This window comes from Staurois parvus, unplaced genomic scaffold, assembly GCF_062004578.1.
Source record: "Staurois parvus isolate SC_StPar_1 unplaced genomic scaffold, SC_StPar_1.0 ptg001530l, whole genome shotgun sequence".
NCBI classification, from domain to species: domain Eukaryota; kingdom Metazoa; phylum Chordata; class Amphibia; order Anura; family Ranidae; genus Staurois; species Staurois parvus.
Genome location: NW_028319326.1, coordinates 13708 through 39755, shown reverse-complemented (window position 1 = coordinate 39755; position 26048 = coordinate 13708). Strand labels below are relative to the sequence as shown.

The following is a 26048-nucleotide window of genomic DNA, read 5'->3' as shown; positions in this document are numbered from 1 at the left end:
CCAAGCCTTGATTAGAAGATTATGCTTTGACTAGAAGGCTATGCAGATGGCCCAAGTCTGAGGACTGATCTCTACTTTTGCCTGAACAGTATTCCAATTGATATCTAAGCTAGCAATCTATCATTATGTTAATGCACTGCCTTAACTCAGTTTGTTCAACAGTTGTTCCATCAGTCTTAGCTGACCCTCATTAAAGCAGGAATGGATGAGAGAATGGGCTTTTGAGTTATCCATGTTGTGATCACTCACACATGAATCCGTAACAAGTATGAGGGGCTCATGGCAAACCAGAGGAGCTTGAAGGGGGGTTTATGGCATTATACATTTTTATTTATTTTTTTGAAACCTGTGCAAGGAATCTTTTCACTAAAGAGATATTGTAAAGCATGCATATGTTGACCTTTTCCTTTGTTAAAGGTTATTGTTGAGAATGCACTGGGGCAGCCTGAGAGTGGCCAGGTGGTCCAAATACAAGTGGATGGAATAACAGTTAAGAACCTGACATCGGACGAGAATGGCAGAGCACAATATGAAGTTGATACCTCAACCTTTGCCACTTCAAATGTCAACTTTCAGGTGAGTGGATATTGTACTGTATGGCTACATCAGAATGGATAGCTAAGATGTTTAGTTCATTTATGTATCACCAAAACATTCTGCAACATTTCAGGTACTGTGTAACTGTTGGGTAGATTTTAACATTCTATCACAAGTACTACAGGCATGCATTGCACATAATTGGTCAGAAGCCAACTAATCATCATGTCTTCTGCTCTGTAGGTAACACTACCATTTAAAGGACCCTACACTAACTGAGTGCAAATACAAGCTGCATTTAGTTAGGGTCCCTAATAGGAACGCAAGGACCCCTGCACTGTAAGACCATAGTTCCAAACACTAGTTTCTTTTCTCTCCTACCCTCCCCAAAATAGATGCTGCACTTTTGTTTTCACAAATGCATGAAGTGATCAAGAATAGTTTTGATAAGATTGTTATATTCAAAGTGTAAATATACAGTACTTAGACAAATTTCTGTTGGTTATTTCTTTATATGAAAGGTCAAACAAAAGATGCCACCAGCACCAATATTAAAGACCAAATCAGTGTCACGGACACTCTGTGGCTGGCAGGGTGACATTGCAGTGAGTGGAGGATGGATCCACACTGACAGATCCCAGGCTGGAATTCCCCAGGCAGTGTGGGGAGATAAAATGCTGTGATGGCACAGCCAAGCCCCCCACACAACACCTGAACTGGGCAATCCCACACAGTGACTGATCTGACACAACACACCACCACCAACACACAGATCAGCAGGCACTAGAAGAGCAGGCTTTGGGATTGTGGTGATGTCACTCACTGACACATTGCATAAGCAGTGGATGGCCGGCTGGTTCACACTGACATAAGACCTCAGTCAGACATTACATTCCTTGCAGGGCTCCGCCTTTGCTGTTGAATGGGAAGAGAAGGCCTGAAACTCAAAATTGATCACAAGCCACCAACCAGCTTGCTGTAAGAAACAGAGTCTGAGGAACACTGGAAGGAGTGGCAGCTCAGCTGCCACATTGGTCCCAGACACAGGGCATCTTCCTCTCCTTTCTGCCACCCCTCTCGGATGATTATTCATGATGTGGCAGCATCTTTAAGTGGCAGTGCGCCCTAGGCAGCCTCCTAGTTTGGCTAGTGGAAGCACCGGTCCTGTCAATGGTCCAAATATATCGCCATGTGTTGCTTCAAACCACCACCTTTGTACGCTCACTAGCTATTTTAAGCTGCATGAGGAAGGCAGTGGACAGAATTTTTAGCACACAGGGCATCAAAGTATGGGAATCCATCCAAATTGTAATCCTCCACTCACAGGGGGCCACCAGCGCCACTGATGTAGCAAGCCTAGGAGAAATGCAAGATGGAAGCCAGCCCCAGCTGCAGAGGCATGATGATGGCATGTAGCTCCTCCCAACTGGCTTCCTTTGCATGCACATCTTCAAGGGGCTGATGTCACGCCACTGCTTCTGGCACCAGTGGCCATCTTGCGTTACTCCTGGGCTTGATATATCGGTGGGTTCAGGGTCCTGCCAAGAGGTAACCCCACTAGGTGCAACTCTGCATCTTTTTTCATTTGCATGACCAATACCCACCTACTGGCCCAACCCCCTTCTCTCTTACTCCTGCTACGGGAAGCAGTACAGGCCAAATGGTAGTGAAACCACAGTGATTAACCCTTACATCACTGAATAGTAGTTCTTAAATGCAGGACTCCAATGGCATATTGGGTACCTGCCTGTGCATGTTCTACTCATAACCTTTTAAAAAAATGGCATCAGACTTTAAAGAACCTAAATACTAGGTTGGTGCTGTAGAAATACTGGCAATTTTGAGTGACAAAGATGAATAGGTTGTACTAATAAGTTCTAGTTTTGTCTAAAGTGTATTGGAATAATTTTTTTTTTTTTCGTTTGGTTTGTTACTCAACAGCTGATTTACAAGAACCAAGAACAATGCAATGATGGCAACTGGATTGTGCCTACTTACTCCAACGATTACCGATCTGTGGGGCGGTTCTTCTCTCGCACCGGAAGCTTTGTGCAACTGCAGGGCCCCACAGAAGATCTGCAATGTGGTAGAAATTACAGCATCCGGGTCCAGTATATATTTGGTGAAAATGCTCTGGCTGCAGGAGAAACCACTGTCAAATTTGTCTACATGGTGAGGACATGGAGGAAAATATTTTGTACCCGGGGGGTTTGGATTTTCAGCTGCACACTGTTGACTTTGGGCACTTGGCACAACTAAAAGAAAATATTGCCAGTTACACCTAGAACTCAATGTGTATCAATGACTGTTGGGGTAGATCCTGCCATAAAGTCTCGGGTTCCAGGTTGGGGTTCTGTCTAACACAAACCCTGGCTCTTTCATGGAGCTCTAAGATCCGACACTGAAGCTCCAGGAGAACAGTACATAATCCAAACCTTTTTAGCACATTTTAATTGCATTCCCCCACTTAATTCTGTAGCATTCTGCACCTTACTACAATAAATTCTAGTATAGTATCCTGGACAGCAAGGAGTCAAATTCAACCAGACTTATTTTGTAATTTGTAATGCAAGTGTGCATGTACTAAGCTGGAACTTTTTTTTTTTTTTACAGAGCAAATTGGCAATGGCTGTAAATTTAACTGCAAATGCCTGTATTTCAGCTTTGTGAATAAATCAATTTCTGAACTATTGAAATACTTTTAATTGGTGGCTAAGTGCAATTGGCAATTCTATAGCCCACTAGCCTTCTCACTTTTTACTCTTGTGTTGCAGGCCATGGCAAAAGCGAAGATTGTGAAGGCCGGTGAATATTCCGTAGACGTTTCACAATGTAAGTTCAGAATGTCAGCCGTCTTCACCCTTGTCCAATACACTCGCCAAGCTATTTACTGTATAGCACCATTCTCTCAAATTCCATGTACAGCAAGTTGATCACATTTTTGTGATCTCCATGTCCAAACATACTTTAATCTGATCATTAGAAGTTCCCCTTTTGCAAAAGATAAATGTGCATCATTTTCCAGGTAGGTGCAGTTATGTTTTTACATTGGCCTATAAGGCATTGTGCCCATGTTCAGCAGATTGCGGGTGCAATGCCTGGATCCTGCAGACACTCGGTAAGCTGTCTGCCTGTACCTTGTACAGGTAAGCAGTTACTGAATGGCTTGGAAGAATCAAGACTACGAGAACACTCACCAGTGCCCTTGCAGTCCATTGAGAACTAAAAGCCATCAGCCGCAATGGCTGACTGTAAAGTGGAAAGTGTGTGGTGATCCATCCCTATCCTGCTGCCTCTTGGAGGGAGAGGAAGCAAGAGCTGTAAGATGTTCCACCTTTTTAAATATGGGTGGAACATGTAACCTGTTCCAAAAGTGGACTTGTGCCTTAAAGGATATGTGAACCCTTACTTTTGTAAAACAACCTATTCAGGTTAAGAGGTGGTTGTGGAGAGTAAATACTCAGCAACTCCTAAGCAATGCAAAGAACAGGATACTGTATATAACAAGTACATAGACTCACATCAGGACTATGAAATGTTGGGGTAACCTACTCAGGGGAAAATGCCTCTTGTATAGTTCATGGCTAGTCCACGTGATCTTTCATTGGGGAGAATAGCTTTTTAAATTACAGGGGATGGTACCCAGTTTTTCAAATATACTTTCTAATAAAGAAAGCTCTACACAAACAAATGTTAATATGTATGCTGAGAATATTATTGCAAAGGCATACCCTGATCCATAGTGCCATTCAAGACCCACTCCTATCCATGAACAATCCAGGTGCTGGTTCCTGCAGCCATCTCAAGTAAATGGATGAAAGCACAGTTCTGTGTTTACAAACTCATGGTACTGTACACAGAACAGCACTGCAATCTGGCCATTTCTTCTACCTGAAAAGCAGGGAGAAAAAAAATTGCCAGATCTGTAAATAAAAGCAACACACTTGTCAGGCACACCGTTGGCCCTCTTGATTGTGCTCTGATCTTAACCCCTTCCCAGCTAGTGTCCTTTAGTACAGTATTATATCTGATAACTATTAGTGCCACTCAGTTTGGGGGGGCAATCTGGCACTGACTGGAAGGGACACTATCTCAACCCCAATTCAAGTTGCTGACCACCCCCATTACCAGTATAGCATCTATAGCTGCGTAAATTCCAGTGTGTGTGTGTGTGTACCATAGTTTGTAGATGCTATAATTTTCTGTCACACAAACCAATTTATATGCACTTAAAGGAAAAAAAGCCATCAAATTTCCTAACTTTAGGCCAAAATGTATTCTGGGATTTTTGTTTTTTTACCAAAGATGTAGAAAATATAATTCTCAAATTTGTGGTACTTTTTTGTTTCTATAATGAAATAAAAAACCCAGTGGTAAACAAACCATCAAAAGAGCTCTATTTGTGTGCAAAAATGCTATAAATTTCATTTGGGTACAGTGTTGCATGACCAAGCAATTGTAAAGTAGCACAGTGCTGAATAATGCCCTGGTCATGAAGGGGGTAAAACCTTCTGGAGGTAAAGTGGTTAATTTCTCACCCAGAAAATATTGCTCCTGTAGACCCTGCCTGACTGCTATTGACCTGCAGGTAGAAATAAATTTTAAATGGTTGGGACAAGAACACTTTCAAATCAAGAAATTACCAATTCATATAAAAACTGGCCCAACTATGGTGTGAGCTGGGGGCACATACAGTGAAGATATAAACTGACCTTACAGTAAGTCAGGAAATGTGGGTTTTTTTTTTTTTTGTTCAGGCTTCCTTTTAATGAATATTCCTGGATGTCATGTGTGGTGCCAAATAGATCTTGTTCCACCATTGTATGTCTGTATGACCTGTTACGTAAACCCAGCTAATTATGTTTCTTCTCATTTCAGCTCATCAAGGAGAATTTAACCTAACCTATGAGGCTTGTCCTAATCATGTCCCTATTGTTCAATATACCGTACAGTACATGCTGCAGGATGAGATAGTGGGAGATGCCATTAATCTCAATTTGGAGAAATGTTTCAAAAACAAGGTATATAATACACCTGTGTAGAGAATATATAGATCTAGCCTCAAAGAATTAATGTGCATGGTTGATAGCAGCTTTTTCATGTGACCCAGATGGACTTCTTCAGCTCTTCCTTAATCTGTGCCCAGTGGCATGGATGTGCATCAGGGACTGGACTGCACATAGCTTTCAAAATAGCAGGGAACCTAAGTATTTCATTGGTTGTAGCGTGTGCATCTTTTACATTGGGTTGGATTTACCCTGTTCCATGTGCATGCAGCATACTGTAACACGTGTAAGTTATGAATATATTTTCCATTTTTTTCACACTTCACTATAGAAGTAAACCTAGACCCGAACCAGCCAAATTGGAAATAATGGGCTTTCTATGTGATGTCCATTTTCCTGCAGAAAAACTGTTGCATTTTGCTGCATCAAAATGCATAAGTGTGAATTGTCCTTAGTCTGGGTCTTTATAGGTGTCCAATCTAGTCTCTCTCCTTTTTTAATAGTATGGTGGGTTGTGTTGTAAAAAAAATTACTATTGTGTGGGCATTTGATAGGGTTACATCCTTGCAATGGACCATATTTCATCCTCTTGGGTACCTAAATTTTGTTTGTGCCCATGCCTCCTTTCCCTCGTGTGGAGCTACCTGTAGCTTAAATGCTTGTCTTCGACTGGCTTCAATACTGTTAGAAATTTCCTTATCACTGTATAGATACAAGATGCAAACACTTATTTACAGCACTTCTAAGTCATGAAACCAAAGTACTTGGTATGATGGTAAAACTGCTGTTATGAAGGCTCATTCACACCTCTTTCAAAACAGTCTCAAAAAAAAAAAAATCAATCCTTGGAAATATTTTATCTGGGGAACCATATTGTCAACAGCCAATGATGGCCGTAAAAAAAAAAACCCTGTATAATATGCCCTCAAACCATTTTAATTGCTCTTCTCTAGGTTTTTGCCAACTTCTCTTCCGAAATGGGAACTCCCGGCTCCCTTGTTGACTTGCAAGTGGAAACCACATCAGCTTCTTCCTGCCTCATCCGTATCCTCGATTCCAGCCTCCTGCTTCTTGATGTAGGGGAAACCTTTTCTGCTGCTATGGTAAGATACCAATGGGGTTGAGGAGTTGACCTTGTACGTGTTTTTGAAAAGCGGCTCTCAGCTGGAGTCGTGCTCTTGGTACTAGCATGTGATACCATTTTAATGCTTTTATACCCCTCAGCTTAAGTGGTGGCAGCTAAGGCTAGTACGACTTGAGGCCTTTTCTGAAAACCTATGTGGACTGGTTGTTGGTGCCAGAAATGAACAGATCAACGAATGGCTGTGCTGAACTTTTTTTTTTTGCCCAGAGTGTAGCAAGTCTTTTATCAATATTCTCCAGGCCTTCAGTCTAACTCCTACTTAGGCCCAGACTGCAATCCTTGACTCTGCAAAGCTGCCTCCAGGGGCAGTAGCCCCAAGAAAACTGACCCTCACTGTAAAAGGAACACTCTAGCAAGGTCCCCCAAAACATTTATCACCTCCAAAGCTACCTTCTGAATGTCTCCTTTCAGGGATTGGTTGAATCATAATAAATATTCATACTGGTCATTTGACTCTCCCTGTCCTATATTCTGGAAGCTTCTTCCAGAAGCAGTTGTAAGAAATCAAACACCCAGCCTAGGAAACTCTAAAGAGAACACCAATAGATTACTGCTCTACTCACTGCAGTGAAGACAAACTAAATGTTTAGCCTGTCAACCTAACTTGAGGGCACTACACCCCCTATGACATCTCCAGGGCAGGAATTAAAGGAAAATCTCCCCAATAGAATTATATAAAAACTGGATTTTTTTTTTTTACTCTTCTTCCTACTTTTCAAAACAAAATATAGATTTGGCTATACATATTACTTCATGTAATTCAATCTCATTGTATATTACAGGTATACAACTCTCTTCAGTATACCAGCCTGAGTGGATACTATGCAGCAGGATTCAATGTGGAGCCTCCTCAGCCTCCCTGTATTGATGCTAAAAAACAGATTCTTGTTAATGGTACCTACTTTGAGCCTGTTAACTTCCCAGGGGAAAAAGACGTCAGTAAGGTTTATCGTGTAAGTATTCAACGCTCATGGTCCAAAAACCTGTTCCCTCAAAAGCAGAATGTCATGATAGAACATATACTGTGTATCAACTCTAAATTTTAGATGGGGGGGGGGGGGTGGGGAGCATGTTGTGTTTAATTGTTGTAGCACTACCCCCTTAGGGTATTGTCGCAGTTTTGGGTTCCCCCATAGTCCTGCACAACCAGGCAACACTTTTCTATTCCGACTTTCATCCAGGAGACAACCAGTCATTGAGCTTGGTTTTTTTTTTTGGCTTTTATTAGCAGATTGTAACTTGGATGGGGTAAGGGGTGTAAGGGATTCCCAAGGAATGGGAAACTGAGGACAACGTATGGAACTATGTACAAATCTAACAGCAGAACAGATCCTTCTTGGAGAGCTAGCCAACATCTCCTAGTGCACCCCAGATGCTCCTTTATCCAACACTACTGGGTGAAACCCTGGATAGGGGACCCAGTGCCTGTCATTTAAAAGGGTAAGACAGGCAGAAAGTTAATACAGTTTCCCACTAGCCCACTTTTCCTTCCCCTTACCGGCGCAGGGGATGTATGCCTAATCGGTCCTCGGTATGTGAGCAGATAGGTCAGTGGCTGCTCTCAGGGCTTCTAGCTGGGCAGCTCCTTCTTGGCTACACATGTGGTCCTCTCTGGAGGTTGGGGAGGTCCTGAACATCCTCTGCCTGTAGGTGGGCCCCCTCCCTGGCTCCTGCTCTCCATCTTCCACCCAAACCCTCCCCCAGGCTCAAACACTCTTAAGGGCTGTCTTGGCTCCTTGCCAAGCCTCATGTTGGGGATTGGCTAGGATCCCTTGAAAGTGCAGACCAGCCACTCCTCTCTCCCTTCCACTGCTTCTAGAATATTCAAAATTTTAGAGTAGGGGGAAGTTTCAGAGAGCTAGTCTGCAGAGCTTCAGTCGGGGTAAATTTTGGTCAGGGCTATTACACCTGGGCTGCTACTTGGCTAGCGTTTGATTTCTAGGTAGGAGCTATCTAGGAGACTGCTACATTATATTTATATTAATAAATTTGTCGGGGGGGAGAAGCCTGCTGATCATTATCGGGGCTGTAATATCGACTTGTACATTGACTTCAAGGCAGTTTGTTACAGGAAAAAACTATCAGTTTTGCTAATTCATACTTGGTTGCCTGCTCCAGGCAGAAGGAAGCCTTTACTTGGTTGCCAGTGATCATGCCAACTATACAATGTAAGCAGCAAGTCACAAACTGAAACACCTCCCAGCCTCTACTGCAGCCTTTTAGAGCTTTTTGTTAACTCCGCCAAGGACTGCAGAGGCACCAGTATTTACATGTCCTAGTAAAAGGTGACCTTCGATGATGCCTGAGCAAATATGGCTCTGACCTTCCAGGGGAAAAGTTTGATCTGTAAGGCAAAAAATACCCAAAATGTTAACTACACCATGCCTAGCATACATTCACTTGATGCAGCACATTTTTTTAATAGGCAACGGCAATTCTAGAACACTTGATTATAAGGGCATCTACACTTGGTTTTCTTTTGGTCCCTTGCAAAAGTCCCACAAATGCCTGCTGATCTGCCAGTGAGGTCTAACGCAGCTTCCTGTAATAGGGTGGCAACAATGCTGCACTACTCCTGAATTTAGAGCAGCGTTGCCCAGGTAGATGGTGACTGCCATGCCCCTTATAACCTCTTCTCCGCATACTGTAGTACAAGCAATCGGCTTTGACAAGCTACAGCCTTGTGACTCAGCAATGGCAATCGGCACCTTGTAACACCCAGTCCTGCTCACTGCTCCCTGAAACAGCATGGTTGCTGAAACCCTCTCATTCTGAGCTGCAGTGTCTGGAAAGGGGGGGGGGGGGGCTATACTCCCAAGGACCTTTTTGTTATATTGATTTTTCCACAATTTACGTACAAGATCTTGGATAGTACTAAAAGTATATTGCTTTGGTGAGCAGGCAGTCAAGTCCTTAAAGTATAGAAGTTCTCCTTTCATAACATTTTACACTTTATATTCAGGATGTAACGTGTTATGAATGCACCAGCCCCCACTTTGACAATAAGGGCTCTTCTCTCCCCTTGCTAGCTGTCAAAAAATGTAAAAAAGTGTTTTGTGAATGAGAAACTACAAGTCCTGACCGACTTGGCGGCTGTCGGCATGTATTTCTCAATGAACTAGTATGGTGCAGTGGAGCGCTCTGGTAGTTCATGGAGTCTTCCTGTCACTATATCTAGACAATAAATGCACTTTTTTTTTTTACTGCAAAAAGTACATTTATCATCCTTGAATAAAGCTGCACTTGTCATGTGGGGTTCTTAATATATATATATATTCTAGCTACCTGTTCCAAAAGGTGTTTAGGGTGGAACATGTAACCTGTTCCTATAGTCGTCGACAGTCGTACCTGTCTTCCCCCCAACCCCCCCTCCCTCTGGCAGATAGTACGGGGAGACGTTTCCCCATACGTTCTGTCAGATTTGAAAACCGCGGGGCTCTGCTCACATGGCCGTGTCACTCATGAAGTGTTCTGTGAATGAGTACGTACAAGTCCTGGCAGCCTTGGTGGCTGTCGACTTGTAGTTTTTCAATGATCGACCACAGTGCTCCAGTTCATTGAAGCTTCCTGTCAGACTTGCTTGTACATCCCGTACCGCAAGCAGATCTTCTCTGACATCTGCAAGAGACCAGCATGTCATCGGCGCTCTGCTGATTGCTGGTGCAATGCTTTACAGACTCCTTTTTGGACAAAAATAACTTGCACATTTTGTAAAGCCGTGTGTGTGTGGGGGTTTTTTTCCCCCTTCAAAAAAACTTTGGTTCTGCTGTAAAAGGATAAATTTAACCTTTTGGACAAAGCCCAAAATAGAAAATTGCTAGGTTGTGTGGTATGTAATTTTTTTTTTTTTTTTTTTTGTCCTGAATTAGTTACTGAAAAGTATTCAGTTAGAATTCTTTTTGCATGCCAGATCTAGGACTAAAATCACTATTTGATCAGCGGGAAGATCCAGGCAGCTAGCATTTCCAGGTCGTCAGCAAAGGCAGCCTAGGGGTGTCTATATGTGTAGATGTGTTTTATTAGAAGTGTGTGTTTGCTTTTTCCTCACATTTCTGTCCCTTTTTTCAGGATATCGGTATGCATGTAATCACTGGTACGCCCTTCCAGCAGGCACAATTGTGCTCACAACCCTTTATTGGATTTAATGGACCCCCAGTCTTTTCGTTTGCACGGCCATCATTTTCTGGTCTGGTGAATGCTGAAGACATTTCAGCCGCTAGGGAAACGGCAACTACTACTATAATGGGTAAATGTTTACTGTGACACATTGTGGTTTTTTTAATGTGGTCATGGGAGACCAGAGTAATGTCTATCAAGTAAAAACTTTTATTTAGGAAGCTGATATTGCCATAAACCTACAAGTTTTTCCTCTTCAAATTTTTTTATATAGCGTTTTTTTTTTTTTGTTTTTTTTTTGTTTTTTTTTGTTTTTTTGCTCTCCATGGCTCAGTATCTAGCCTGCTCAGTACATCATGTGAGAGCTAACAAACTCATTGACTATTTATACACTAACAAATTTCAATTCAAAAAGCCACAGTTCTGGAAAATCTAACCTTTTTTTTAATTTGCTATTTAACCTGTGTGTATCACTTGTGTCTGTACCAAGGCCAAACATTCCAGGGGATGGAAACTTTTTTTGATCGGGGCCATTTGGGTGATATTTGTTAGTAAAGGCGCCTAACCACTGTGATGAAATGGTTTCATATGATCATTATCCCTAAATAAGACAAACAGTCTTTGGCAGGATCAGTCATATTTTCAGTATAAATGCCAAAATTTCACAATTTCTGCCAGGGTATGCAAACTTCAGCTCAACTGTGTACCATTTTCTCAGTCTCTCCCAATAACGTGTCCAGAAGTAGCGCAAAATGAACTGAAGATACTCTGCAAACTAAATTCTTCAAGTAGGCCTCTGGGAGGAAACTGGAGTACCTGGCGGAAACCCACGCAGGCACAGGGAGAACATGCAAATGCCAGACAGGTGGTGCTGTGGTTTGGATTCAAACAAATGACCCTAGTACTGCCAGGTGGCAGGGCTAACGTGTAACTTATTCTAAATGGCAACATAGTTGTGTGGGGTTTTTTAAACCCCCCCCCCCCACTTTTAAACTTTGAAATAAGGGATATTCCAGGGAGAAGGGGGCGAAGGTAAATTACACTGAATAGTGCCCAAGCCTACTCGTATGCCACAATCCAATATCTTAATTGCAGTGGCACAAAAGTCTTACAGACATGCAAGCCTTTTCCTTACACATGCCTTTCTCTGCAGAAAATCTAGTTGGACAACTAGCATGCTGTCTGATTCTACCTTAGGGCTGACTCGCATCAGATGCAGTCTCATGCATTTTTAATCTGCAGAAAAGACATGCAGACTTTTCCTTGTATTCCAATGGTGCTAGTTCACACCATTGCAGTGTAGTCTTACAAAAATTGAAAATGTACCATACAGAAAAAAAATGCAACATGGGAACGCACCAAATGCACAATATGTGAATTATGATAAAGAAGGGAAAACATGCACCGGAACACATCAAAGTGTGTAAATGTGCATGTAGAAACTCTTCTAACAAATTAGGTTAACTGGCCCTTTTTTTATTATGCAGAACATGCCTATTTTTTTAATTAAAACTTTCTTTCAGACTCATAACTGCTGGGGTTGGTGATGTACGGTGTAAATTACAGTGATCAGGGCTATTTAACCTGAATCTGTGTATACAGCACAGCAGTCAGAATGTACAGTCAGGTCCATAAATATTGTGACATCGACACAATTCTAACATTTTTGGCTCTGTACACCACCACAATGGATTTGAAATGAAACTAACAAGATGTGCTTTAACTGCAGACTGTCGGCTTTAATTTGAGGGTATTTACATCCAAATCAGGTGAACGGTGTAGGAATTACAACAGTTTGCATATGTGCATCCCACTTGTTAAGAGACCAAAAGTAATGGGACGGAATAATCTTAAATCAAACTTTCATTTTTTAATACTTGGTTGCAAATCCTTTGCAGTCAATTACAGCCTGAAGTCTGGAACGCATAGACATCACCAGACGCTGGGTTTCATCCCTGGTGATGCTCTGCCAGGCCTCTACTGCAACTGTCTTCAGTTCCTGCTTGTTCTTGGGGCATTTTCCCTTCAGTTTTGTCTTCAAGTGAAATGCATGCTCAATCGGATTCAGGTCAGGTGATTGACTTGGCGATTGCATAACATTCCACTTCTTTCCCTTAAACTCTTTGTTTGCTTTTGCAGTCTGCTTTGGGTCATTGTCCATCTGCACTGTGAAGCGTCCAATGAGTTGTGAAGCATTTGGCTGAATATGAGCAGATAATATTCCCGAAACACTTCAGAATTCATCCGGCTGCTTTTGTCAGCAGTCACATCATCAATAAATACAAGAGAAGCAGTTCCATTGGCAGCCATACATGCCCACGTCATGACACTACCACCACCATGATCACTGATGAGGTGGTATGCTTAGGATCATGAGCAGTTCCTTTCCTTCTCCATACTCTTCTCTTCCCATCACTCTGGTACAAGTTGATCTTGGTCTCATCTGTCCATAGGATGTTGTTCCAGAACTGTGAAGGCTTTTTTACATGTCGTTTGGCAAACTCTAATCTGGCCTTCCTGTTTTTGAGGCTCACCAATGGTTTCCATCTTGTGGTGAACCCTCTGTGTGTCAAAGTCACCAATCAAGAGAAGACTTCACTAGAGTGAATACATACACCTACCTCCTGGGGAGTGTTCTTGATCTGGCCAACTGTTGTGAAGGGTGTTTTTCTTCACCAGGGAAAGAATTCTTCGGTCATCCACCAGTTTTCTGTGGTCTTCCGGGTTTTTTGGTGTTGCTGAGCTCACCGGTGCGTTCCTTCTTTTTAAGAATGTTCCAAACAGTTGTTTTGGCCACACCTAATGTTTTTGCTATCTCTCTGATGGGTTTGTTTTGTTTGTTTCAGCCTAATGATGGCTTGCTTCACTGATAGTGACAGCTCTTTTGGATCTCATCGAGAGTTGACAGCAACAGATTCCAAATGCAAAAAGCACACTTGAAATAAACTGTGAACCTTTTTATCTGCTCATTGTAATTGGGATAATGAGGGAATAACACACACCTGGCCATGGAACAGCTGAGAAGCCAATTGTCCCATTACTTTTGGTCCCTTAACAAGTGGGCGGCACATATGCAAACTGTTGTAATTCCTACACCGTTCACCTGATTTGGATGTAAATACCCTCAAATTAAAGCTGACAGTCTGCAGTTAAAGCTCATCTTGTTCGTTTCATTTCAAATCCATTGTGGTGGTGTATAGAGCCAAAAATGTTAGAGTTGTGTTTATGTCCCAATATTTATGGACCTGACTGTATGTAATGTACAGCATAACTTATAGAATAACTTATAGAATGCAGAGCTCAGAAGTGACTCGCACACAGCACAAGATACAGAATGCAAATGTCATCAGTCAGCGGGAGGAAAAAACACACAAAAACCTTGGATGTGCACAACAGAGTACAGAATGAAGTGTGGAATAAAGAACACACAGCATGGAATGAGGTAATAGCAGGCACATTGGGGTTGATTTAATAAAACTGGAGTTCACAATCTGACAACCTGGAAGATGGTTGGCTCCCATGCACAGCTGCACCAGATTTTGCACACTCCTGTGTTAGTAAATCAACCCCATTGTGTAGAGTACAGAATGAAGTGGTGTGGAAAAGGGAATGCACTGAATGAGAGGGCAGAGTACAGAATGAGGTGGTGTGGCATAGGAACATACAGTACAGAATTAGGAGATTTAAAATGGGCAATACACAGCAGAGTACAAAATGAGGTGGTGTGGAATGCACAGTGCAGGGTACAATGGGGTGGTATGGAATAGGGAACACCCAACACAGTACAGAATAAGGTGGTGTGGAATGGGGAACACACTGTCCTTGAGAAGTGACACTACACTTGCTGGACCTGGAAGGGGGTCCTCAATCTGCAGGTCCTTCTGTCCAAAAGTTGCAATACAGAAAAATTCAACAGGCAGCAGTTATTGCCCCATCTTGCTGCTGCTCACTGACACCCCAGAATTTTTGAAGTCATGTACAGCCCTGCAGTAAATTGAAGTTTTATACACCTGCTCTACACATTTCCCCCACCATGTAATCCTCCCTAAGCAAGGCTGTGCCCCGAAGGGGACAATCTTCTTCTCCACTGCTGCCCACAAGATCCCTTTTTAGTGGATTGGCATTCCTTGACATGGTCTGGATCTTCAGGAGGCCAGGACTTTGTTAAAATCCCAGGACAATACAACAGAATCTGAAATGGTTGGGAGGAATATAGATATATCTTAGGAAAAGTTGAGGGAACATTAACATTTTTCACATGGTCTGGACACCACCAAAGCTTCATCCTTTGTTAAGCACAGAACTGTTGCTTTTTGATTCCAAATGGGTTTTTATACAGCAAACAAATTTTATGCAAATACTGAATTTTTTTTTTTTTCTAGCAAATGTTGGAGCCCCAGAGACAACAGTGCGGACATATTTTCCAGAAGTGTGGTATTTTGGGACCACATTTGTGGGGTGAGTTTGACATCAAGTTGCATCAGCCATTCTGAGATTCTTCTATTTTGATCATTGCAGACTCAAGTGTAAATGTTGCCGTTAATCAGTGGCAGCTCATCAGATGCTCATCTAATGAATAGCCTTTTACCTGACCATGTTGTACATCAGTGTCATGGGATGCCTTTACTGAAGACCACTGGGGCCACAAGGCACTTTAGCAGACCACTGGAGTCATGGGGCACTTCAGCAGACCATTGGGGTTTGCGGCGTCCTCATCTTATAGTTTGGAGATTTACAACCTTATGATCATGAGCTTTATATTGGGGTCCCTGAAATTTATTTTAAGGTTTGCCTCTGATTAAATTCTGCTTTAAATTCTACACACATTCTAGTCATTTAAATGTTTTCTTTTTCTACAGAATATGCTGCTTCAGTGTGCACAGTGCCTGGCCACATGACTGGCACTTGCCATTGGCTGGTTGTGATCTTGGCTGCAGTAATAGCACTGCAGATTGGCCAGTTTAATTTAATCCCCCCTCAAGATCTCAAGCTGCGTATAATGTAAACTGACACCTACATTTTGGGGGATTGTGGGGATCTGTTGGTGAACTGTGGCAGAGAAATCCCTCTACCCCTTCAGACCAGGCTGCATGATGCAAAGCAGTGTAAATATCAGGACAGGACAGACCAATATAAATACTTTACCAGGTTGCCCCCTCCCCCCACCCATTTTGTTAAAAACCAGATGACAAGTCTGCTACATACAGCAAAACTTGTATATTTTTAATTTTTTTTTTTATTCCAATTTTCAGGGAAAGTGGTGCCATTTCAGTTGAGGTCCCAGGAACCATCACCAAGTGGAAAAGTGATGTGGTGTGTCTCTCCAATGGGACTGGTTTCGGCATGACCAAATACCCAGCCAATTTCACTTCTTTCCAGAAGATGTTTGTAGACGTCTCTCTTCCAGATTCCATTGTCCGTGGAGAAATCATGCGTCTAGTGGGTTCTGTCGCTAACTACATGGACAAATGTGCCCAGGTGACCACTGGCTGCCTTTTTCTATTTTTGGTTGGTTCTTTAGGCATGTGATCTCAGCATGAATGTTTGTTCTATCACAAGCACAATTAAAATCTAGAAGAGAAACTACAGATTGTTCTCATGTTTACTTGTTTTAACAAACGAAAAAAAATTATCGCAAGTCTTAGTCATAGACCCTTTAAAAAAAAAAAATACAATCAATTTTGAGATTAAAAAAATAAAATCATGTCCTCGGTAGGCAAGAATGGACTTACAAATCCCTTAAAGACAAGGGCTGTCTTGGGTTTTCTCCAAACAGGAGTGTTGACTTTTCTTCACCGTGTTTTCCCAGGTACGTGTCCAGTTACAATCTTCAGGTGACTATGCAGCAGAACCGGTTGATGCAGACTCAGTGAAATGCGTATGCTCACAGGAAAGAGTCTCCTACTCCTGGAAGATAAATGCCACATCCATAGGTATTAGAAGAATATCTGATTTTATTTCCAATTGCATAAAGTACAACATGGTATAGTATGTAGTTTATCTAGATTTTACTAAAGCATTTGATACTGTACCACTTAAACCTTTAATCTATAAAATGAGACCTGTTGGAGTTCATGAATCTGTACATGGATAGGAAACTGGTTGCATGAATGGTTACAAGAAACTGATGACTCGTTCTCTAACTGGTCCAATGTTGTAAATGGTGTTCCCCAGAGTTCTGTAATGGGGCCAATGCTGTAAATTTTGTTGCTATAAAGCATTAAACTCCAGTGCAGGCTGGATGTGGCCCTGTAATATCTTTTTATCCAGCCCTTAAGGCACCATTTCTCCCACTGATACCAACAGTGGGACATAATTCTTGACAATGATTGGACACTATTCCTTCAACACCAAGGATGGGACACTGTTCCTCCCCCTGACCCTGGTGATAGGGCACTATTCCTGTGTTAACTTCTCAACTTTTTTTAGTAGTCTTTTTGAGGAAGCAGAATCTACAGGTCTATGGGAATTGTGGGAGCATAAAAACGTATATTAAACCTATAGTAACATATGTGAAATGCAAGTAATGAGAAGCTTTCTAACACACCCTGCAGCCTAAAAATCAGAAGGGATAATGGCAGAGCAGAAGTTGACACTTCATATGTTTTTGCTTTTGGATGTCTTATATTATAAGATGTCCTAACCACATGTATTGACTTGGGCATGTAGGCAGTTGCAGTCTGTTTTCTCCACTGTAGGTGGTGCTAGACTTTAGCAGTACCACAGCCTGGAAAGAGTCAAGGGGAATTGGTTCTCTATGGTTTCCTGGGTCAACAAAGCTGCGTTCAGGTTGCTTATGTTGCAGCCATGTGATACTTGGTGCCATCTTGGGTCAGCAGGGTCTAATAAATCCTTTCCTCCGGGTTTTGGTGCGCATTCTGTGAGGTGGCTAGTGTAGGAACAGGCTGCTTGTTAGGGAAAATAACTAGTGGTAGAGAGGTTCCTGACATAGAAGGAACAGGCTAAGGACTCTCCCTATAGAGAAGCCTCCCTGATTGGGACCTGACCAGCCAGGCCGCACTTCAACCTCTGAAACACTGTTGGCCTCTCCTCAGCCATGTTCTTGCTTACATTGGACTGTGAGTTATTTCCCTGTCGGTCTCTCGCTAGGTGTTTGTAACATTTGAGATTCTGCTCAATACAAGCTTTAGTTTATTGCAACCAGACTCTGGTCACTGCCATCACACCACACTACACTTCCCCACAGGTGGAGTAGTGATTTTTCCAAAGGAGTTCCATGGAAGCGTTTTAGCCTGTGAGGTCCAGTGTCAAATGATGCCTAGCCTACTTTCTCCTCTCCCCAGCAGTTTTAATTTTGACTCCTCAACCAAAGAACAAAAAGGGCGATAATAAGATGAATAACATGGTTCCAACTAGTTCTCAGAAAATATGAAATCTGGTTTAAGTACCACACTTCCTTGATAAATGGGCCAAATGTGTCAGCATTACTGTAGTTTGTTTCTCCAGTCGCTCTCCCTTCTCTACCTTTTTTGGCCACTGCAGCCCATGACTGATGTCCATACCAAGTTTTATACTGTGAAAATAAAATGTACTTTCATTGTACAGGTGTTGCTAATGTCACTGTGACCGCTGAAACAATTCAAATTGGTAATTCATGTGAGGGACCTGCTGATCCTAACGAACCAAACCGCAAGGACACCATAGTGCGGAGTTTCACTGTGGAGGTGAGTGGACAAAAATAAAAGGCTAAAATTTACAACCTGGAAGAGTATCTTGTAGCATGTCTACAATATATAAACTGTTCTGTATATTTTTTTGTCTTTCTTTTTTACACTTTTTTTTTTTTTCCTGAATGCCAACATTTTCTTAACCTGGATACCTATGCTAATGCATGGGGCTGCATATTTATTAAGGTGTTACTAAACCCAGGACCCTGCATTCACTACATCTGGTCTCCCACAGTACACAGAACATGGAAATGCAATTTTAGTAAATATAAACTGCTAAATACCTTTTCTCATAAGCCGTATATAGCAGTCTTGTGACTTTAGGTGTCCAGCACAGCACTGGTTAATTTCAGAGCTGATTTTCATTCTCCTCTGACTGTCCTGAGGCTGAATAAGCCCTGACCCTCTGTCTGGCCAGTGTTGACTGGCCCTGTGCTGATCATACACCCTTCCAAAACAAAAAACTAGCAATACACACTAAATTGAGCATGTGCAGAGTGACTTCTAGAGCTCTGTACTATCAGATGAATTGGGGACAGTAGAGGAGGAGGATCAGAGAAGACATGATCAGACGTTTTACACAATGTGGAGGATTAACCCCTTAGGTTCCACAGTGAGTATTACAATCATGCTTTACTGCATATACAGACTGATTTTACTGTTGTGGGTTTAGTAACACTTTTTAAATGTCCCTTTTTTAATGCTATAATCAAGGTATCGGAAAGCTTAAATAAAACATGGATTCTGCTCAATACTTCAACCCAGATCAAAATTATATATAAAGTTTTAAAATAAACTGACATCTTTTAACTTACTAATTCCAGTTATTAAAACCAAAGCATACTCAACATAGACTTGACTTTGATATTGTAGCACTATTTGTACACTTTGTGGCTACTGGGGTATGATGGCGTCACCTGTATAGTAATTAGGAGCAAAGTCCTTAGAGATCTTGTCCTGATCACAGATTATAACAAGCGCTAGTGCCTCCACTCAATTGGGGCTTGTGGATAACAAGTGATATCCCAACTGAGAAATGTATCATCCACATAGACCATAATCCACACAGCAGTGTATATGAAAGTCAATGTATTGAAGAAATAACATTCAGTGAACCATCCAACATAGTATCTTCCAAACAGGAACATTAAAGTATTAACAGTCTTTTCTGCATGTCTCAGTGAGGGGAGGCTGCAACACTTAGTCTGAGTTCTCTCTCCCAGGAAATCCACCCTTCCCTCCTTTTTGTACAAAAAAAAAAGTCTGACCTCATCCTCAGTCCCCAGAGAGCATAGCAGCCATATTGGAAAAGGGCAAAACAAACACTGAATAATAGACGTATACATTGGAAGATGGGCAAAGAAATTATCACATCACTACAATGTTTAAGGGATTTGTCAAAGGATCAATAGAATACCTTGAAACCGTATCTATGCATATAACTGCTGTATACTCATATCAAAACCATTTAATTTATCAATCAAAACTGAGATCTCTCATAACTAGAGGGACAGCTGTACAAAATAGATATGGTGGCCACAAAAATGGATAAATGCACTGCATGCTGGACAATCCTTCCCAACATCCATCCTCTAAGCAGTTGGCAAAAATCATGGATGAGGTATTAAATATGAAGATCTAGCAGTATATTGTAGACAGGAAATGAGCCAGATTCATCCCAATATTGCTTGTATTCAGGATCAAACTGTGGCTATAGATGGTTTCAAGATATTCCATTGACCCTTAAACATGACTTGAGGTGTGTGGGGTTTTTTTTTTTTTTTTCTCGAGGTAGCTATGCAATAAAATTGTTAACTTAATAGGACAGTATACAAATTTTTGTTTGTCTATTTTTTAAGCCTGAAGGCATCAAACAAGAAGTGACCAAAACTGACTTTGTCTGTGTCAAAGGTAAGAGAAGGTTCTTGAGATATTATCCATGTATGGTTACTTCCTAGGACTGTTAATGGTCCATTTAATGACCTATTCCACAAAAAAAAATAAAATTTCACTCATTTAAAAGTGCATTTCACAACTTTTTGCAGTAGGACCTGCAAAGTATTGCAATTAGTGAATTGAAGGGTCAACGCTTGTGCAGATTGTTGGTTTGTCCAGCTGCAGCTCTCTACCAAGGTACGGCTTTTCAGTTACAAAGCTTGAAGGATCTGTGGATCATGACAACACTGCACTTGCGTTCCATTGATGACTAAGAGTCCCTCTGCCATGTTGGCAGATGGCAGCTTGTAGTCTTTCTGTTCAGTTCTCTGAAGTCTAAGTTGAGAGAAAAAAAAAAGGGGGGGGGGGGGTGCACTAATCTGTAGAAAATACAAGATTCTGTAAGCAGTTTGAAGATGGGGCTGTAGAATGACCATATTTTTAGGTTGTGCCCTAACTATGGGTGTAATATGAAATTTTACAACTCTGCCTAAGAGCTGATTGTCGTCATGTGTGGTGCAGATTGAATCTCAGGTTTCACAGCTAACATGTAGTTCAACAGTTCATGGCAGGTTCAGGACAGGATTGGTTCTCAGGATTATGCTGTTTAGATACCGTTCCCATAGAAGTCAATGGTCTGTAATCCGCACCTGAACAGGACCAAACTGCTCAGAAATCGGACAGGACTCTTTAAAACCCGCACCACCAGTGCACCGGACATATGAACAGGCGCCAGAGGACCAATGGTTTTTCATGCAGATTGGATGCAGTTCTAACCACATCCAATCCACATGTGAACCAGCACTAACTTTTCATATGAAACTCCTAAATCTATGGGTATAGAACAGGGGTGGACTGACCCCTCATGGGGCCCCCAGGCAGTAGGGGATCATGGGGCCCCTGTGTCCTTGCCCAAACTCAAAAGCCTATGAAAAAGGTACCAGGGGCATCTCATGGGGCCCCCTACTGACCCCATGCCCTCAGGCAGTGCCAGAGTTTCAAAATGCTCAGTCCGCCCCAGTATAGAATAAAGTTTCCTGGACATAATTTGTGCTCTCCTGTGGAGCTATTGTGGTCTTCCAGCTGGGGAGCCTTCCCTGCCCTTAGATGAATCAAATCACCAGTCCCTGGTGAACCAGCCAAGATTTCAGACCATCTATGAACCTATTTTGTCAGTGCAAGGTTCACATTTAGTGGTCTCATACCCCCAACCATCCTCATTTAATGTAATAGATTTGGTGCAATTTTACAAAAAAAAATGAAATCTGAGCACATGGGGTGAAAAGATATATAACCTCCATTCCTAATCTAGTTCAAACTGACTTCTAACCTTGTCCTAAAGCCTGAAAGTTTTGAGGGAACCATGCAATTTCAGGCATGGACTAGAACAGGGGTGTCAAACTTTCATTGCAGGCTGCAACAGCTCCCCCCCCCCCCCCTTACATCAGATGTAAAGAGTCCCCTCACGATTAGAAGTTGAGTCCTCCCTACTCTTACAGCACAGTATACCCCCTTACCTTGTGGTGTTGCTGGGGGCGAGCAAGGAAACAGTGCAGGGTCTGGAGGAGGACCAAAAGAGGGCTGGAGTCAGCTGCCAGAGCTGCTGAATGCTGAGACAAGGGGAAGTGGAGAGGAGAGCGTGCTTTGGCTGCAGAGGAGCAGGATCTGTAGTAGGAGTTCTGGCCTCCTCCCTCTCAGCAGTCTACAGTCCAGCATCTCCACAGCTGCAATAAGTGCGGGATCTGGCAGAGTTCTGTCCTCTGCTGTTGACTACTGAGATAAGGTGTCGGGGATGCAGGCATCTAGCAAGGATAATTGATACCTGACCTTTTGGTACAGCCAACTGATCCAGACTGGTGTAAAGTTAAAATAAGTTTGAGACAAATGACACCCTTCCAACACCAGTAAACCATAAACTATGCAAGTGAAAAAATAAAGTTCTAGTGCAAACCCCAATAACAACCTAACGACTATATGCAAAATGGAGGAATACAGGATAAGGTCAGGACAAAGACAGGAGACGAGGGGAGCAGGCAGCCAGGTACTAGGGGCAGGTACAAAGCTCAGGCAGCTATGTGGCTTGCAGGAAAATACTGAAACCCTGAACCTCAGTAATGGATGGGATTATTGCTCCCAAAAGCCCACATCAGGTGCAGCCTAATTTGGACAACCCAGCTGTTGAGACACCCGCTGGTGACCATCTGAATTATCCTTTGACTCTGGGAACCAAAATGCCACCAGCAGGTGGGAACCAAAATGCCGGTGGCTCAAGTAATGACAGGTCCTAACAGTGTGGGCATAGATAAGGGATGTGCTGTAGGAGAGGGTCACATGAAATGGCATCGTGGACTGTTTTCAGTCCACGGGCTTGTGTTTTGACACGGACTAGAAAAGAGGTTGGTCTACTATTGCATTTGTCTTAATGGAGTTCTTGTGTTCAGTGCTCCTATGACAGACTTTCTGAACTGGAGGTTTATAGTTTCTGCTTTTATCACAGGTGAAAACTCTTTAGTACAAGTTAACCTCAACCCCTCTGGAAGCATTGTGCCAGGTTCTATGAGTGCAAAGGTTCAAGTAATAGGTAAGTTGATTGGTATCTACACAGGGAACTTTCACTATTGAATTTGTGCTTTTTGGTTTCTAAAGTGTAATAAAAATTTGTCTGAGCAGCTGCATCAGGCAGTTGATGTGACCAAATGTTTCTTGCATCCATCCTACAGTAAATGCACTGCCGAAAAATGTCTAGTCATTCTTATTTCTAAAGACAACTTGTTTTTGAAAGGTGTAGAAACTCTTAATGCGGTCAGTGTCCCTGCTGGGGAGGATCACCCCTTGTCCTGGTCACCACTGTTATTGGAGCAGAAATTGAAGAGAAATCCAAAATGCTCCCATAACGAGAGTGAAGGGAGGTCTTCTATGGTGACACCTGCTCCACAGCTAAGAGGGAATTTCCTGTCACTTTGGAGAGATTTCCTCACATCCTGTTTGACAGGTTGAAATTCAAGCTGTGGGTGACCCTGTTGGTAAACGCCCAAGGTTGACTAAACTTTATTTATCAATCGACCTTTTGTCATAGGAACTGACTTGAAAATTGTCAACCAAATGACACCTGCATCCAATTAGAGGAATGTTAGATGTTGGCAGATAACAAATTCTATCGGCACTACTTGGCATGTATGGGGAAATTGATGAGCTGAATGAGTAATTTTTGGTCTGCTTTATTTCCATGCTTAAGCTAACCATACTTCAAAGATGAGGTCCATGGATTGGATAGGCTATCAAAACCCTAAATTCAAAATCTCTCTAGCACATTCTGCTGGAGCAAGATCCAACATGAGAACACTCACTCGGAGTACTGCTGTTGAGGAATAGTTGGATTGAGTACAGCTCACTGCTGATTAGAGTTAAGAAAAAACGTATTTTAAATTGCTACATCCCTACATATACAATGTAGCAATGTGGTGTTTTTTTTTTTTTTTTTTGGGGGGGGTGTAACTTTGAGGGTTCAGAAAGTGTCTTAAGTGGCCTCTGAGAAGTGGTTCTCTTCAGCATGTATAGTATGTTTGTATTCAAGTTTTACAATAAATAGAACTGAACCAAACAAACCCCTCAGATCTTTCAGCAATCCAATTTACATTTAGGGCCACAACAGGTGACACCAACTGTGGTCACAAGGTATCCTATTGGCTTTGTGTTGCTTTAATACACTATTTAGAGTTTTTTCAAAGACCTATATTACTATGAAATCCAGCACCACTCCCAACTAGGCCTAGGCTACCTTGAGGTCCCACAGCACTCCTAATTTGCAGCTTTCTGACCATGTACGGCAGAAAGCTCTAGTCTCAATTGTAGTCCGTTTACTGTTCTATAATGTACTATAATAAACACCTGCTGAATATATTGTGTAAATTGTATCTTGTATGTACCAGTGACAGGCAAAAAACTGAGACAACTTGTCCAAGTCAGTTTTTCTGTCCTGGGTCCATTATGTAATGTACCCTAAATGTGGCTTTGTTGGTTGCAGGAGACATGTTGGGCCGAGCATTGACAAACCCTGCGAACTTAATCGTTGAGCCCACAGGATGCGGAGAGCAAACTCTTGCTACGTTGATGCCAATAATGCGTGCGATGCAGTTTTTGAATTTAACTGGTCGTCTCACTGAGAAAATTAGACAAAGTGCATTGCAAAATATGGCTAATGGTAACTTTTTTTTTTTTTTTTTTTTTCCCCCACAAGCTTTCTATTTAAGTGTGTATCCTATTTATTTCTTTAGAAGCTTTCTGTATTCTTTCAAGGGTATTCAACTTTACTGCCAATTCATTTGCAGGATAAGTTGGCTAAAGGGGATTTCAAGCAATCTCATTGATTTGGATTGCTTGCTCCTGCATTTTAGACAGTTTCTGTTAATGGTCAGCTATTAAGGCAGAAATTAAGGCATAAAGTAATGCCCTACATCGTTCCACCTACTAAGTCTGGAGTTTGGATTAAACATTGATTACATTTCATCAAGCTAGCAATGAAAACCAAATGGGAAAACCTTTTTTTTTGTTTTGTTTTTTGTAACCAGTTGTAGTTACAAACTTTTTTTTTTTTTCTTAATGCTTTACAAATTCAAACCAGGCTTACAGACACAGCAGTGAATCCAATCAGAACTACTTAAAAATTTGTATCACTTTCTATGCCTAAGATCTTGCCTGATCAAAAAAATAATGGAAGAAGCAGGGGAGGGAAAAAATATTTTAAAATTCTCTATCGGTCAGGGTGTTCCCCATTGGAAACATTTTTAATCACTTCTGTGTACACAAAGTAGGGTGCAAAGGGTTGGATTTTTTTTTTTTTTGGCTAGTGTTGGGCTTTATTTACTTTGAAGTGTTACTAAACCCAGCACCTTGCATTCACTATATCCGATTTTCCACAGAACATAGAAATTCTTTTAGTGAATATAAACTTGGTCTTGTGACTTCTCCTCCTACAAGAATAACCAGTGTTCAACCAGACATGGATAGATGTCATTCTCCTCTGACTGTGCTACCAGGCTGCATGACCCTGTCTGGTCAGTGCTGAATGGCCCTGTGCTTAACACGTGCACCATTCTCCCCCCCCCCCCCCCCTCCCCCAAGAAGAAGAAACTCTGCACATGCTCAGTTTGGTGTGTATTGCTAGAGTCCTAGGGCTCCGTACTATCACCAGATGGATTGGGGACTGTGGAAGCAGGGGAGAATTAGCGAAGACAGGATAAAGATGCCTTTTTACGCAATGTGGAGGATTAACCCCTTAGGTTCTACAGGGAGTATAAAAAGTATGCTTTACTGCATATAGACTGATTTTACTGTTGTGGGTTTCGTGACACTTTAAGCAACACAGCCCCATCAGCTGATCGAATGACCATGATTACTAACTGGGAGCAGAAGAATCTGGAGAAGCAGCCTCTTTATCTGTAAGCAACTAGTCTGAGTATTCAGACCATGTACACCCTTCAGTGCATGCCCCTTGTATAATGCGTATGGGTCCATATCATTGTGATAAACCATTTTACGTTTTTAACTTTGAATGTAAATTTGGCACCTTCCCATATTGGGGTAGAAAACTACAATTTTGTTGGATGGGAAAATTGAACTACA

The 26048-nt window shown here is 42.0% G+C and overlaps 1 protein-coding gene across 1 annotated transcript in view; it reads left to right on the top strand.

Annotated features, from left to right (window-relative positions):
- LOC149435356 (ovostatin-like) overlaps positions 1–26048 on the top strand; it is a gene marked incomplete at its 3' end in the record, with an annotated part of 77295 nt that overhangs the window by 37619 nt on the left and 13628 nt on the right. The window contains exons 11-24 of the mRNA XM_089662734.1: positions 418–576; positions 2479–2709; positions 3312–3369; positions 5416–5558; positions 6497–6646; positions 7470–7640; positions 10756–10933; positions 15186–15261; positions 16056–16281; positions 16613–16736; positions 18370–18488; positions 20351–20402; positions 22924–23007; positions 24451–24627. Coding sequence (XP_089518860.1) covers positions 418–576; positions 2479–2709; positions 3312–3369; positions 5416–5558; positions 6497–6646; positions 7470–7640; positions 10756–10933; positions 15186–15261; positions 16056–16281; positions 16613–16736; positions 18370–18488; positions 20351–20402; positions 22924–23007; positions 24451–24627 — 1948 coding nt within the window. The remainder of the gene's footprint in view (positions 1–417; positions 577–2478; positions 2710–3311; positions 3370–5415; positions 5559–6496; positions 6647–7469; positions 7641–10755; positions 10934–15185; positions 15262–16055; positions 16282–16612; positions 16737–18369; positions 18489–20350; positions 20403–22923; positions 23008–24450; positions 24628–26048) is intronic.